The sequence below is a fragment of the Alosa pseudoharengus genome, unplaced genomic scaffold, assembly GCF_046254945.1.
Source record: "Alosa pseudoharengus isolate Yale_2024_CS ecotype anadromous, Long Island Sound unplaced genomic scaffold, YU_APseudo_1.1 YU_APseudo_1.1_scf_1, whole genome shotgun sequence".
Classification (NCBI taxonomy): Eukaryota; Metazoa; Chordata; class Actinopteri; order Clupeiformes; family Clupeidae; genus Alosa; species Alosa pseudoharengus.
The window spans coordinates 3,467,516-3,484,313 of NW_027468564.1; the positions used below are offsets into that span (position 1 = coordinate 3,467,516).

At 39.0% G+C, this 16,798-nt stretch overlaps 1 protein-coding gene and 1 long non-coding RNA gene across 3 annotated transcripts; one reads left to right on the forward strand and one right to left on the reverse strand.

Moving 5' to 3' along the window:
• Positions 1 to 53: 53 nt before the first annotated feature.
• Positions 54 to 2,729, reverse strand: LOC143121227 (uncharacterized). 2 transcript variants are annotated; one of them, XR_012986444.1, is made up of 5 exons: positions 2,468 to 2,729; positions 1,222 to 1,304; positions 891 to 1,000; positions 665 to 789; positions 54 to 476 (listed from the first exon to the last, which is right to left on the reverse strand). It is a non-coding gene; the product is annotated as an uncharacterized LOC143121227 (long non-coding RNA). The 2 variants fall into 2 exon arrangements; XR_012986447.1 differs by lacking the exon at positions 1,222 to 1,304.
• Positions 2,730 to 9,809: 7,080 nt separating this feature from the next.
• On the forward strand, positions 9,810 to 15,388 carry LOC143121124 (uncharacterized). The gene is made up of 4 exons (XM_076281514.1): positions 9,810 to 10,319; positions 10,858 to 11,015; positions 13,767 to 14,226; positions 14,812 to 15,388. Exons 1-4 carry the CDS (start codon positions 9,917 to 9,919, stop codon positions 15,378 to 15,380), a joined length of 1,590 nt encoding a protein of 529 aa, XP_076137629.1. The 5' UTR covers positions 9,810 to 9,916; the 3' UTR covers positions 15,381 to 15,388.
• Positions 15,389 to 16,798: the final 1,410 nt, after the last annotated feature.

Here is a 16,798-nt window from a genome sequence, read left to right on the forward strand (position 1 = left end):
TTATTTAAACCAAATAGTGTGTGCAATAAAGATGAATTCCTGACAGCCTAATGTGAAATTATGTATTATTTATTACAAATATTGTACACATAAACATTACACAAGTTCATAACGAGGGTTTACAAAAATATCATTGTTAAAAAATATCAAATGTATTGGTCTAAAATCAATTAAATCTCTTATACTAATTAGTTTAAAGTCCTCTGTTCTCTGGACAGCAATTGCATGGAAATGGTTATGGAAAAACTTTGTAACAAGTATCCTTAAGAAAAACATTTTGATTTTCACTTTCTGGTGAAATGTGCATAACTTCTCAAACCGTTTTCCTTAAGAGGAATGGCAAGTTTGTCGTTTTCTGCAACAATGATGTATTGGGCGGAGGCGGAGGGATCTGCAATGCACACCAAGTGGGGCTGGCGATGTTCTACTGATCTATCAGGAGGATTGTTCAGCACACTGGAAATGCTGGTTCCAGTCTGTTATTTTAAAGAAAGAAAAAGAACATAAACAAGTCATTAGACATGTGCAGGGTTTCAAACCATTTACAAATTGACAATACTCATTTTACATTATACCAGATATAACAATGCACCATAAAACATACAATATAGGCATTCCGTACTATAAGCACACAAAAGAAACATTTACTATAGGAGGGGCCTACCGGTTTTATATCCAAAAGGTAGCCCGAAGCTGACTTCACACTGCATTTGGTGTTCCCTTTGCCCCTGCCTGATGCAGTGGGGGGCAGCAGATGGACAAGCTTATGAAGAGCTCTGTAACATGAAACTATAAAAACAAACAAATTTAGTAAACTCTTACTTTCTTGTTAAAATCAATTGCATTCATTCACTGTAGCACAAAAGCTTAATAGAGATAATTCCTCCTACCATCAATCATGCTCAGGAACTGGTGGCAAGGCAGCCGCAGGTTCACTTGTGGACATTCCCTCCCATTTTCGGATGAACAGCAGCTTTTCCAGGAAACATCTTTCCAAATTCTGTGTCAAAGTACATAAATGGACAAAATACAGTCATTTGAATAATTAGAATGATATCAGAGGGGTTAAAGACAGTTCATCCAACTATCATTATTTTCATCTTTATTTTACTATTTTTATTACAAATAGGTCATTTGAAAAATTAGAATGATATCAGAGGGATTAAAGACAATTCATCCAACTTTCATTATTTTCATTGTCCCAAAACAATATGCACTCACCATATATGGCATGTCCACAAAGCGTGTAAACTCTGCAAAAACCTCCAACGTTGGATGTCTAGCAGCAATCCACAACCTTGTAGCTGCAACAAAATAGATTATTATGAATTTGATTTCACACCATATTGTGAACACATAACTTATTTCAACTTCCATACTGTTTATTTTTTAAATCATTCAGCATTTCCAAAATAAAAACACACAATCTGGGTGACTAACGTTAGCGAACTGGTCAGAAATGAAATGTTACTTTAGGTTATTATCAAAATGGCAGCATTGATTACTGTTTCATTAATGCGTCACATTATTGCTTAAACTGCACCCCAAAAAAGCAAACTACACACTCTATAAACTATAAAAGATCATCATAACGTTGTGCATAGATGTAGAAGCTAGTTCAACACTGGGTCTACTAACTGCATGCAATATCGTTTCATCAAACCGTGTTCACTAACGTTAGTGTCGCGTTCGGAATGCAAATGTGTTTTCCCTTGGCAGCGTGGTAGCTTCTAAATGCATTAAGTTCATTCATCATCGTTAACTTGCAAGACTATTTGTGAACATGTTCTAATGTTATGTCGTGGAGCAGAAGAGATATAACTGCATAGGCCTATAACAAAAACGACTACATTCACGTTACCTGACCTTATGTCTATTATGGCATGTAACGTTAACCACCGATTGTTCAGAATAAAACGGTCACCGTTATCTATGGAAGTAAAAGTGAATCAGCTTCTAAATAAATAACGGTGGTTATCATGATTTATAGTAGTTATAGTAAGTTAGATAGTGTTGTAACTTATCGTAATTTGTAACGTAGATAGTAGTTTGTAGTTTTGACATCCTGAGCTATACCGTTAGCATTTCATACCTTGTTAGCACTAGCTACAAGGTCATACCAGTTACCACAAACCTTGCTAACGTTAGCTGTCCATAGCTAAAACTTTAGCAGCTACCCAAAATGCGGATTTACCCACATAGTAATACGAGATGACGTAACGTTAGAATATTTTAGTTTCTACATGTATGCCAGTGTTTTTCAGAGTGTGTTAATGTAAGGTCAGGATTGACTTAACATGGACTAGCATAACGATTGCTAATCAATAACCTAACGTTAGCTGCTAGAGCTACTTGGCTAACAATCGATGCAGGACTTTATTATCATTTAACCTTTACAATATTGCAAGTTGCAAGAGTCTTTAAAATAAACATAACAAATACGTCTGAAGATATGGGTCTACCTTACCTTTTATTCAGACATTTAATTCCACTCTATGTGCCACTTGCAACTTCTTCCAGTGCGCCAAAATGAAGTGCTGAGAAAAGAACCTCTCCTCTCAGGGTAACGGCTCATCCAGGACACCAGGGATTGGCCAATAATTTAACACATTTTGTGTTGGGCAGTATATTCCAGTAATATAACACAGTAACAACACAAAATAACACAAATTGTGTTAAAATTGTGATAACACAAAAAATGTGTAATTATTTAACACATCATTTTTGAGAGTGTATGTCTGTGCGTGCGTGTCTCGTTGTAGTTGTGAGAGTTAGTGTATATGGTCTCTGTGTGTGTATCTGCATGGGGTGTGAGAGTTAGTGTGCATATTGTGTGTGTGTGTGTGTGTATATATATATATATATATATGCACTTTGCCTGCTGCTCTCACACACCCACCTGCAGATACACACACACACACATATATATATATATATATATATATATATGTGTGTGTGCATGTGTACTGTATGTCTCTGTGTGTGTCTGAGTGTGTATATCTGTGTGTGTGAGTGTGTATGTCTGTGTGTGTGCGCGTATACACACACACACACACACACACACACACACACACATATATATATATATATGTGTGTGTGTGTGTGTTTGTATATATATACGCGCACACACACAGACATACACACACAAATACACACACACAGAGATATACACACTCAGACACACACACAGACATACACACTCACACATATATATATATATGTATATATATGTGTGTGTGTGTGTGTGTGTATGTGTGTGTGTGTGTGTGTGTGTATCTGCAGGTGCACACTAAAAAATACTGGGTTATTTTCTCAACCCAAACGTTGGGTTGAGGCTGTCAGGGCATTTTGTGGGGTTGTTTTTACTCATGTTGGGTTATTTTCTGTAACCCAGCTTGTTGGGTTGATAGTTTAGGACAGCGCCCCTCCTCTCTCCCACCTGACGTGGAGTACACTACCCAGCACCTGGGTGACTTTAACACAGCTGCATAGTTATTTGAGAGTTCGAAAAAACATCGTTATTCTTCCAACCGTCCAGTCCACCAGCTGTCAGCATGCAATGGAAATCAGGCGATTTCGTAAGGTATGTATCTTTAACTTTTTTTAAAATGTTTTATCCAGACTGATTTTAAAAGTCCACCCAGAGATGTAGAAGCTACCCTTCATGATATGAATGGATATTCTGCCTGCCAATTTCGTTCAGCCTCAAACAGGTTAACAATTGTGTCATTCATGCTAACTAACGTTAGCTAACATTAACTTACAATTACTGTTCATGTTAAATATACACAAAGACAGACTCATAAAAACATAGTTCTTTGTTCACTGGGTATGAACTGCTGACAGAAACAAAAAGAACTTTTACAACGAACTAAAATGAGCATACCAAGCTGGTTGACATTAGCAGACCATATAGCTAGCATCAATGCTAATTAAATATGCTTCATGGTGGTTGTAGCCTAGACTATGGTTGCAGCTAACGTTTGTCAGCTAATATTAGCCAACACAGTTGAAGGTAATGTTAGTCTCTTCACAAGCCACACATACGGTAATAATAATGGCAAACAACATCTTATTAATTTATTCAGGGTAGCTTCATATCATAGCCATGTAACTTAACGTTACTGGGTGTTTTTGGTTGTAGCAGAGAAGACGGGCTCTGGTTGTAGTAGCACTATCAGACAGTCATTTAGATAACGTTAGCATCTAGAACTAGAAGCTACAAGTTATTATAACTGCACAGGTGGTCATGGTTTCCAAGTGTGTTGCGCTAATATTTTGTCTCCTGGTGGATTTTTAATGTTTGTCAACGTCATTCAATGATAATGGTTCATGAAAATCTTGAGATAAAGTTCTGTAAATAACAGTGATTAATGCACTCTTTTTTTTTTTCTTTGATTCACAGGGGTGATCCCCAAAACGGACGGTGGAATCTGCCTGCCTTCATGGAAGTATCACAAGCTTTTTCCTATCTGTTCAAAAAATAAACTGCCAAATAAATAAATGTCGAACTGTATTATTTCATTGCATGGCTATTGTTGCCCATTGGATGGATTTTAAAACATTATATTGTAACATTAATGATTTGCAAACATTTATTTGAATTATTATCAATTAATAGTGATTGGATTAAGGAGAAAAATAAGATACTTAGAATAACCCATAAATTAGGTCAGCATAACCCAGAGATGACAGTGAAAATAATATAAATCCTGGGTTGTATAAAATAGCCTACCCAACAATTATGTAGGTTTAACCTAACAGTTTTGTTACGATAACCCAATGTTTGGGTTAGACTATCAACCCAACTCATTGGGTTAACCGAACAACCCAATTTTCGGGGCTAATATAACTCAGTGCTGGGCTCGACCACTATTTACCCAGTGGATGGGTTGAAATTGGGTTGTTTTTAACCCAATGTTTTTTAGAGTGTGGGTGTGTGAGCAGCAGGCAAAGTGCATGTCGCGTGCAATGTGAAGTCCCCTTGAGTGTGTATGTCTGTGTGTGTGTTTGTGTCTTTGTGTGTGTGAGTGTGTATGTCTGTGTGTGTGAGTGTATATCTGTGTGTGTGTGTGTGTGTGTATTTGTGTGTGTGTGAGTGTGTATCTGTGTGTGTGAGTGTGTATATCTGTGTGTGTGAGTGTGTATGTCTGTGTGTGTGTTTGTGTCTGTGTGTGAGTGTGTATGTCTGAGTGTGTATATCTGTGTATGTGAGTGTATATCTGTGTGTGTGTGTATGTGTGTATTTGTGTGTATGTGTGTATTTGTGTGTGTGTGTATGTATGAGTGTATATATTTGTGTGTGTGTGAGTGTGTATGTGAGTGAGTGTATGTCTGTGTGTGTGTGAGTGTGTATATCTGTGTGTATGTGTGTGTGAGTATGTATGTGTGTGTGTATCTGTGTGTAAGTGTGTGTGTATGTCTCTGTATGTGTGTATGTATGAGTATGTGTATGTGTGTGTGTTTGTAGGTGTAGAAGTATGTGTGCATCTAGATTCAACATTCTATCCCACCGGTCACTATTGTGACCGTTAACATGTTTACTCATTCTGCAAACACACCAAAGACATTTAAATAATTATAAATGTATATATCATAACTAGACACCTTAAAGACCATGTGTACAAAAAATATTTGTCCTATGCTTATTTTAACATACTTTAAAAACCTTTTATTTGGGAGCTGTGAGGCCGTCATCCTCTTCTCAAGGTGCAACCAGGAAGTAAACAGCTCTGGTCATGTGACAATTTACTCAAAACATTTGACACTGCACACATTTCATTGAAACACTCTATTGTTTCAATATTTACTGAAAGAGTATTGGGATATTCCCCATTTACAGTTTTAGAGGCTTATAAGTACATATTTTTTTTCGGTCACAATTGTGACCGATGGGGTGAAATGGGTTAAGGTGCTATATTGTTCTTTGAAGGCAAAAATTATCCCAAACAGTAGGCATGGCAGACATGGCATAATGTAGCCTACACCGTTATATAGCGCGCTACCTAACTTAGCCTAAATACACAACTGCAACAAAATCAAGTCACAAACTCTGTAACTCCACATTACGGTTTTATTTACAGTATGCTATTTACAAAGACAAATAGAAACTGTATTGCTCCCAAATTATGAGAATTTAAGCTGCAACTTGCCTTATCTCTCGACTTCACCTGCCAACACTAACGTTAACGCATCCCTGCCTTAAACTTGAACCACTTCCTGTCAGATCGCGACATATGCTGTCAATCAAAAAGAGTCCGGCCTCTATGACGGTTCCTCCAATCATCATACAGAAGCTCGGCGTCCAGGCCATCCCACTGTCCCATTCACTCCCAGAGACGCCGGGCTTCCCTGGAAATGACGATTTTGTGGCGCTTGTCCAATAAAGAGCTAGCTTTTCTGCACTGAGATCAGCCCACTCTGTAGTGCCATTGAAAGTCCAGTGAAGCCGATCGTCTATGGGTTTTTTGCATGTTTTTTTGATGGATCGTGTCGTCACAGCAATGTATTAGCCTACGGGTGCGAAATCACGATAAAAGACCGGCAAAACCTTATTGCTGAACAAACTAGCCATGAAGATGAACATGTTTACAGCATGTTGTAGTTGGAATAGTAGGCTAGAAGCTAATGTAATAGTGTTATTTGATGCGATTTTCCGTGATATTTTAGAGGAGGCTGAGCTTCCCCTGTAGTCTTAGAGCAATCGCCTCTGGTAGGCATGTACTAAACAGTATAACACATTAATAGCCTAAACAAACTATGCAAGCCATTTCGAAATGTTGTTAAACTACTCAATGCAATCTCAAATCCTCACCAGAAACACCAACAGTCAATATATTCATCCAAATCCTAGTTTCGTTTGTTTTATGGACTACTGGGTGGTCGTGGAAGAGATCGTTAAAACATTATTTGTCTTGTTAGCGGAACCAAAGTTTCACAGGCACCGTTGTGGTAGAACAAAGAACCTACAACCTCGTCCTTTCATTGGATAGTCGCCTCGCGTTCAATGGATTAATTTGCATAAAGATGGGCATCGCCCAGCTTTTTGACGCACGACATATTTTCAAATGCAGCGCTGCCTTCCCGGAATGCTTTGCAGGCGCGTTAAAGTCGCTTGACGTCACCCATAGGACTAGAGTGGAATGCGACACGACAAAATGTAGTGAAGTGCTTGTGGATCTGTACCGTGATAGTCTCAATCTATTGTTGAGGTGAGTTTAACAACTGTCATTTAATTTGCATATTATTCAGGCCTATACTAGATGGCTAGTTGCCAAGGCTACATGAAAAGTCCAAACTACCAAAATCTACATATTCAGTATCTAAGAAAAACATACAAACATATTCATCTATATTTCAGTATCTAAGTAGGCTAAAGTATTTTATATATTTTATTATTATTTTTTATTTATTATTATTATTATTATTATTATAATTTTTTTTTTGGGGGGGGGGGCGGGTGGGTACCTCCATGAAATAATTTTTTGCTGGATGGGATTTCTGACGTTACTGTTAAAATGCACTTCTAATAAAGTGAGTAGCCTATTGGCAAAACCAGTTGTCATTTTTTTATGTTGAGTTACTTTTAAAATCAAGTAATCAGTAAAGTAACTAAGTTACTAACTTTTTAAAGCTACATTGTGTAATATTTTGTGTCGATTCTTAGCAAAACCACTTTTTTTTTTTCAAAAATATGTGCTCATTACACGTGTAATTACTTCCACCAACAAATCAAAGTATTCTCGTAAGCCTAGAATCTGCCATTAAGAATACATACGAGCGAGTCGCTTGTATGGCGGCAGCCCTGTTTCGCCTACTCTGAATGATTTCGGACTTCAACGCAATCGGATAACACTACGACCAATGTGTACTGTCCTCCAACACTGCAGCGCTATCTTCATCAGTTTAGCTAGATCCCCGGAATGTTGGGGTAAAAGTAACGTGCATCATTGCTCTTTGCCAGAGTGTCTCGCAGAGACAATTCTATTGTGCTCTCGCGAGAACTTTGGATTTCCAGGGTAGGGGTGAGCTGGAGTCTGTTGCAATGTACCATCTCACCACTAGATGGGAGAATTTCCCCCAAGAATTAACCCATGAGATTCCACAATGTTGCTTTAAAGGAGTAATCAGTAATCAGATTACTCTTTCAAGGTAACTATGGCAACACTGATAGTATATATTGCAACAATTGATGAGACTCACGTTGTCCAATCAAAAGCTTTATTAGTGGAAACAGGGATCACACATACTCTGACGCCGATATACAGGAAACACAAGGGAAGTCACTAAAACAAGCACAATACACAAACAGGGTAGTCACATACAACACACAGGGTAAACACATGGGGTACAACCCAGAGAAAGACTACACAAGCTAACACATACACGACAAGGTAAACACAATTACTCTCACAATAACCAACTTTACCATAGCATTCACACACATTGCATTCTGGGAAGATATAGAGTCCGGAAGGCACAGACGTTACAATATGATATAAACTGTTCCTTTAGGTTGATGCAGTTTGAAGAATATAGATAGATAGATAGATAGATAGATAGATACATAGATAGATAGATAGATAGATAGATATAGATAGATAGATACTTTATTGATCGAAAATTCAAGGACACATGTGTGGACACATTCCAGTTGAAAATTGTTTAGAATTGAGTTTAGAAGCATGCAATTACATGTAGGCTTACAATACATTTCAATACAGTTTCAAGTATGTGACCACCCTAATGGAAATTCCAGTTCCAACTCAGTAAGTAGCCTACTGAAGTCAACTGTCTGAAATGGTCTGTTTCTACTGGTCCCAATTGGGTTTTTTGAAATTCTATTGGTTTGCCTAGTAAGGACCAATAGTGAAACCATTTAAAAACCCATTAAAGGGACACCAGGCAACGTTTTTGTGTTAATTACTCATCTTCGTAAGTCGGTATATGGTTAAATGACTCGTTACAGGGCGAATGAAGACTCTCTCGCCCGCCCTTACTGCCTGTAGGAAGAATATCCCGCTTGCAAGTTCAGTTTATCCTACCCGCCGACTGAAGCAGGCAGGCTAACGAAACGCTAGAGATTGTTGCAAACGTGTGTATAATGGCAGAGCAATGCAGAAGCAACGAAAATCCTTGACAGAAGCCGCAAAGAAAAGGAAAAGAGCTTCAGACCGAGCGAGGGGGAGTTTCGTAGAGAAAAAGCATCAGGCTTGCCTGGTGTCCCTTTAAAACCCCCGGGCAGTCTCTACCTTACCAGTTGAAACCAGGGTATAACTGTGTAGGCTACCCAGATAACAAGCACACGCTGGTCCAACGTTGGCATTGGTTGGCAGTGTCGGAGTTGTAATTTCAATGTTGAAACAACGTCACAACAATGGCAGCCCCGCAAGCAATTGCAAATCGGAATGCTTGTGCTTATAGGCTAGTCATGTTCGGCACCAAAGCCAACGTCCACAAAAATACAATTATTACAAGCAACAGCGTTTCAAAAAACATTGAAGCAATGTCTGAATGAATAGTTTGATGAATGAATGAAAGTGGGATACTTTGTATTATAATACTTTGTATTATTAAGATTATCACTTTGTTCTTAAGTTTCTGTAGGACACATAACTAGCCAAAAGGATTTAATTAATTCATTAATTTATTTTATTTGGATGTAGTTATATTTATTTACCCCTCCCCCCTTCTGTTTGGTCCTCCAGCCCACACAGTGGCGGTAATGCACCTTTAAGTTGGTTTGCCAACCGTGAACTCAAAACAAGAAGTAAAAGAAGAAGAAGAAAAGCATTTCACTCCCTCCGATTTAGCGTCCACACAACACAAGTTACTGCACAAGTGATACTCGTGGTAGGCCTACAAACGAAAGAAAAAAAAAGAACTGACAAAGTATTGCTGACAGATGAATTAAGTAATGGCTTCAAGTGGCTCAACGTGTGCCGTTGTCGGGTGCACAAACAACACGCAAAAGCTTAAATACTTTATGAATGGGACTTGTTTCCAACATAAACGGACCCGCTTGCTCTGTTGCCCAGCACCCTACTCACTTCATACAATGCCCAAGACGAAAACAAGAGAATGGTTAGCTGCGCTAAAGCTAAAAAATCCACCGAAGAAAGTGTATGTTTGTTCTTACCATTTCGTCGACCGCAAACCAACGGAGCTTCACCCGAATCCGGAGTTATTCCTTGGTTATGAACGACCAGTTAAGAAAAGGCTCATCAGCTGCAAGGATAACTTGAAGGTACAAGTTAACACGAATCATACATCAGTATCGACCAGCAACACTAAAGTGCAGCACGAACAGGAAAAGCCTCGTAAGTAATTCGTTGAAATGTTACGTCTTTATTTTGCATGAAGGCATGCATTCCTTCACACAAACTTAGGCTACTACTTGTAGGTGCAAACAATATCGTTTTTTTGGCCGTATTTGACCATTTGACCATCAGTTAACTTCTAAACAGGCACTTTACTTTGGATAGAAAATAGAAATACAGTATAGAAGTGATTCACGTCAAACAATCTAGACTGGAGTCACATTTGACAACGCACTCGGATGGAACGTTGTATGTGTTGTAGACGCCCCCTTTTAGGGGAAAGACGACTGTATGGATATAATGGAAACCTATGAAGCTGCATCAAAGTTAAAACTAACTTAAACTTAAGTAAATTCCACAGCACAGCCCATACTGTTTTTTTTTATTAGTATATAGACATTAAGAGAATAAATCGTTATACAAGTATATATTTTTACTTTTACTTAAGTAGGGTTGTTGTCAATGGAGAAATTGTAGTAGAGAAGTAGGCTAGTAACATTAGACCTGAAACCTGATTTGATTTTCATTATAAACTTAGATTGCAATGGGAACGCCTCTTCTGAAACAACCATCAAGACAGCGACCAAGTGGGCGATACAGACTCAATGGAGAGACACTGCCTTACTGGATCATCGTTATGCAAAGCTACCCACCAACACTAAGAAAATCAGTCATCAGACAACACAATGCAGTGTGGTAAATAATATTCTTCTAAAATGATTCAGATGCATTACTGTACACTGGTATTCCACAAACATTTAATACTCTTTATTCAGTGCTTGAACAGTTTGCTGGTGCTTTTAAAATGTCTGTAAGAGACCAAGTACTTCTAACATTAATGAAGTTAAGATTGAACCTCATGATTGGTGATCTGAGCGGATGGTTCTTCATATCAGGGAGTTTGATTAAGTAACGAGTTTGACGAGTAAGATTTAGAGCAGGGGTGTCTAGTGTAGCTGCTTGGACAAATAGGCTACATTCAGACAGTTATTACCATATGGTATGCTTATTGTTTTCAATATGCAGTGTTTCCTCTACGTTTATTTCAAGAATATGGTATGCTTATTGTTATTGTTTTCAATATACAGATGTATATGCAGTGTTTCCTCTACGTTTATTTCAGCATGGTGCCCCCCACCCACGGTTTAATTAATACCGCCACGGTATCAGAATCAGGGCAGACGCACAATGTAGTTGCAGTTGCTTTTTCAATAATCCTGCGACAACGTATCCTCCCCTGCTGGCTGCTGAGCTCACATTGCAATTTAACAATAAATACCCTAAACTAGTCAGAGGTTATTATGGCCCGTCCAGTTTCAGATGGGCTGCCGCCACTGTTAAAAAAAAATCGCTCAAACATATGCCGACTTTCCAAATGATAGCTCCTGCATGGCTACAAGATTTCCCTAGCCCTGCAATGCAAGAACAGCCAACCGTTTCAATGATGCCAGTGGGTCTCGGCATTCCCCAAGCAAGGTGTTTTGGGCTTGTTGATGCTCTGACTAGGCTAGTTGATGCTCTGACTAGGCTTGACTAGGCTAAATAAACTTGTCGTATTTTGTACACAGAGTTTGTTGTTGTGCAGATAGTTGTAAATCTCTGCGCTCTTATAATTTCCTAGAGTCTCACGATCAATCCTGATAATACAAACAATCCATCCATTATAACCCAACATTTAGCTGATCATTACCAGATACAGTCTAACGTGAACAGAAAGTTGATTACCGGTACCAGATTCTTCTACTTTGCCACTGTGATTCATGGTAAAGGTCAGAGTTCAAGAAAGTTGTGGATATGCTTACCTCGTGTTATTAGCTGATTTGCATCTTCCACTACAATAATTACATGAATAAGCAGTTGGATATTTATACTGGGATAGACCTAGTAGTTTCAGGTTTACAGTGTATTTTTTCACAATAGACTAATTAAACCATTTTAATGGGCATATATTTATAGTTATTTATAGTTCAAAAAAAGAGAACTATATTTAAGTGTAATCTGTTTCAACCATAGTGTTTCAAAGTCAGCTAATAATAGCCTGCTAGCCTATAAATGAGGCAACTGTCTTGCAATGCATGCTGGGAAGCAAATAAACCTGCTCATATGCTAAGGCATGAGAGACAGAACATTTAAGGGATGGACTTTTAAAACAGAATATGCCAAGAGTTGGAGAAGTCCCAGTCACTCATCAAGGTTCTCTCTACAACAGTGTTTCTCAAACTTTTTCAGACCAAGGACCACTTAATCAATAAAAAAAGCCTCACGGACCACCTAACCTAGCCTGAAGTAGACCTACTTCCACAGTAAATTACACAATAGGCCTACTCACTGAACCCCCTTGATTGTCTTTGCATCTTGCTTATTTTGGTAGAGAATTCATATGATTTAAACGGGCATGCCTTACATAGGCAGTGTTGCTGAAATGTTTGGATTTACATACAAGTTGGTTCAATATTGCAAACAACTCATCTAGCCTATATTATATTTTACCACGTCTGCTCACGGACCACTTGGGCTAGCTTGCGGACCACCAGTGGTCCCCGGACCACACTTTGAGAAACACTGCTCTACAAGATCGTTATCGTTCCGGAAGTACGTCCCACATGCTTTCGTGATTGCTTTTTATTGGAATACAAATTTTAGCCCAATGAATCCTGGCATTGTCATCTTGGAATATGCCCGTGCCATCAGGGAAGAAAAAAATCCATTGATGGAATAACCTCAACACACACACACACACATACAGGCTAGCAGACACACGCACACACACACACCCCATTATCCCCATTTTGTATTCTATTTAAAATATTGAAACTTTAGGGACTGATAGTTCTGCTCCAGGTAAATCAGTGTACCAGCGACTCATACTCAGACAAAATATTCAAATTTCTCGCCTTCAACAGTTGATATGTTGTCTTTGAATTATTCTCAATTTAAAGGAGAAGTTCGGTGTGAAATTGACCTTAGCTGTACTGAAAGATGTTGCCGAGTACTTACATGTGTCCAATAGGCACCTTCGCTCACCCCCTAGCATTCCGAATTATGACGTTTTTAGCCGAGTAGCTGTGGGGGGCATAGCGTAGCCTATGCAGCTAAATCGCTATTTTTACACAATTAAAAAGGTTCCAAGTCTACCAATGCAGTGTGGAGTTACTTGGAACTTTTTTAATGGTGTAAAAATAGCGATTTAGTTGCATAGGCTACGCTATGCCCCCACAGCTACTCGGCTAAAAACGGCGTAATTCGGAATGCTAGGGGGTGAGCGAAGGTGCCTATTGGACACATGTAAGTACTCAGCAACATCTTTCAGTACAGCTAAGGTCAATTTCACACCGAACTTCTCCTTTAATATAGGGTTGACATGATTCTTTTTTTTATTCACATTTCAGAATTGTTGGGTTGTAGAACATAATTCTGTTGTTTTGTATTCTATTTCAAATGCTCCAGGGTCTGATAGTGGAGCTCCCAGGTAAACCAGCGGACAAAATGGCCGACTCGCTCTCAGACCGGCGGACCGCCTCTCTACACGTGGGTCAGAATGAGCCTTCAGAGCCTGAAGCAACACCCACACCTCTGGAGGATTGCAAGCCTGCTGACAAGAGACCAATGATGGAGTGTAAAAACTTTGCTGGGAACATGGATCTCGGAGTGCCGTTTAGTTCTGTCTGTAACGTGAAAGAAGAAGATATAAAAGAGGAGGAGTATGGTCTTATGATATCATGTCCAGATGAAGAAGAAAAGCCCTTTGCAGAGCTTCACTGTGAATCTCAAACAGACTGTAAAACTGAAACAGACGTCACAGAGTCACCAAGGTCTACTTACAACGAAACATTACAAGCAACAGTGGAGATTGAAGTGAAGATTGAAGGAGAAGATGATGAACAAGAACACGATTATCTGCTGGGAAGTAAGTCCTTTCAGATCCTCCTTCTAGATGTGAATCCCTTGTAACCATGTTAAAAAAAATAGTATTGTAATGTTAGCCATAGCTACCATGTGGACATCCGTGGCCTACTGGTTAAGAAGACGGACTTGTGATTTCTTTAAAAAGAAAAGATAACTTAATGAAATGATAAAGGAAAGGAGAAAAAGAAAAGGTAACCTAGGCCTAGTCCACACGTACCAAAACAATCTTTTTTCCCCCGTCTTCCCTGGAATCGTTTCAAGAATATTTGCGTCCAAACGGATCCATCTCAACAAGACTCAACACGTTACTTCATATTCCAGGCCTATAGGTGGCACTATCTTGTAACCAAAGATCCTTTATCAACCGTCTCTGCTGTAACTCTTCCAGGTGTACCAGAACACCCACTAGTGTCTGTCATAATGGAACATCTGTCTTCTCATAATAGAACATGTCTGTCATTCTAAATCCACCTTGTAACTCTTCCAGGTGTACCAGAACACCCACTAGTGTCTGTCATAATGGAACATCTGTCTTCTCATAATAGAACATGTCTGTCATTCTAAATCCACCTTGTAACTCTTCCAGGTGAATCAGAACACCCACAGCAGAAGATCCATGGGCAGAATGATGAACTGCAACTCAAAGGAAGGCTGCACCACTGCACCGTCTGCAGGAAGAGCTTCACAACCCTGAGAGATCTCAAGAAACACCAGCAAACACACACTCTTGGTGTTAATCTAAGGCAGAGTACTCGCAAAAAACAACATGAATGTTTTCTTTGTGGGAAAACATTCTATAGCAGTTCCTCTCTTAAAACTCACATGCGAATACACACTGGAGAGAAGCCTCATAAATGTGACCAGTGTGGAAAAGCTTTTACACAAATATCAAATCTTAATGTCCATATGATGACGCACACTGGAGAGAAGCCTCACATATGTGCTCAGTGTGGGAAAGCGTTTTCACAAAATCAGAATCTTAAAACCCACATGCTAATACACACTGGAGAGAAGCCTCACAAATGTGTCCAGTGTGGAAAAGCATTTTCATTATTTTCACATCTTAAAGGACATCTTTTAACTCACACTGGAGAGAAGCCAAAAAAAAAAAAAGGTTTTCCACAAACTCAGCATCTTAAAATCCATATGCTATAAAACACACTGGAGAGTCGCCTAATAAATGTATCCAGCACAGTAAAGCTTTTGCACGAATTATGAACACAATTGTTATGTTTGAAATATCCCCTAGATCCAAACAAGCAAGGCAAGACATGCTTAACCGAGAACAATATATATAAAGAATAAAGATACAAATGTTTCCATTCCTATTCCGATCAAAGATTCTAGAGCGCTAAGCTAGAGAGCTAAGCACCTAATTCTAGAGTGCTAAGCACCTGATTAGATGTATCCCATGTAAACAGGTTGCAATGACGAATGACGAAATAAACTGCACTGTAATCTAGGTGACCCTTGTGCGCACAGAGAGAGTGTCACGGCCCCCTGGCTGTGGGTTCTCTGTTTTTGCCTTTGTTTCCCATACAGGTGAGATTGGAGGCAAGTCTCCTGATGCACAGGTCCCTTCTGGCTAGTGATGGGCAAATGAAGCTGTGGGGAAGCACTGAACCACTTGGAACAGTTGATTCGAAAATGGGTTCATTACTCAAAGCTTCAGTAACAGCTACCTCTCCTGGCGAAGTGCCAAGGCTGCATCTAAATTATCCCGGCTAGATAGTGGACAGGAAGCTATACTAGTGAAATAAGTCTAGTGCACAATATGTGGTACGATGGGTACCCAACCACCCCACCCCCCACACATGTAGTGCACATATATACAGTAGTAAGAATTGGATATCATTCTTTTTACAAATAAAGATTGATCAGGAGCGATCAGAACAAAGTTTTCCCACACGTCTATCTTCCTATGCTGGCTGTGGGTTCTTTGTTTTTGCCTTGTTTCCCATACAGGTGAGTTTGGAGGCAAGTGTACCGATGCACAGGCGTTAAATTAAGCTTTGTTTCCCATACTTCTAGAATTCTAGATTCTAGAACACCACGCGGCTGTTCTGAAATTATTGGTGCGGTATATTGTACATCATATAGTAGCCGAAGTCAGGTTTTAGGTCAGGGAAAAGTCATGGAATTTTATGTTTGAATTTCAGGACACCAATTTTCTTTGTGAATGAATAATGGTTTGTAAATAAATAAATGTTCTTCATTAAAATACAGGGTGCATGAGTATTCACCCCCCTATAAGCCTATTAAATTCCCATAGAGGCAGATGTTTATTTTTAAAGACCAGATCCTGGATCCAGGATACTAAGCATAGGCCTAGGCTACTGTTAAATTTCCCTTGGCCTTTGGAATTAAAAAAGCCCCACATCACATACCCTTCACCATATCTAGAGATTAGTATGGTGTTATTTCAGTTAGCCTAGCTGGTTTGATTTGCATTAGATCAATGAGCATCAATTTTATGCATCATAACAAGAACCATAGTTCTAATATACCTTGTTTGAAAAGAGTCTCAGGAATCAATCAATGTTAAAGGCCACCATTTTATAAAATTGGATTAT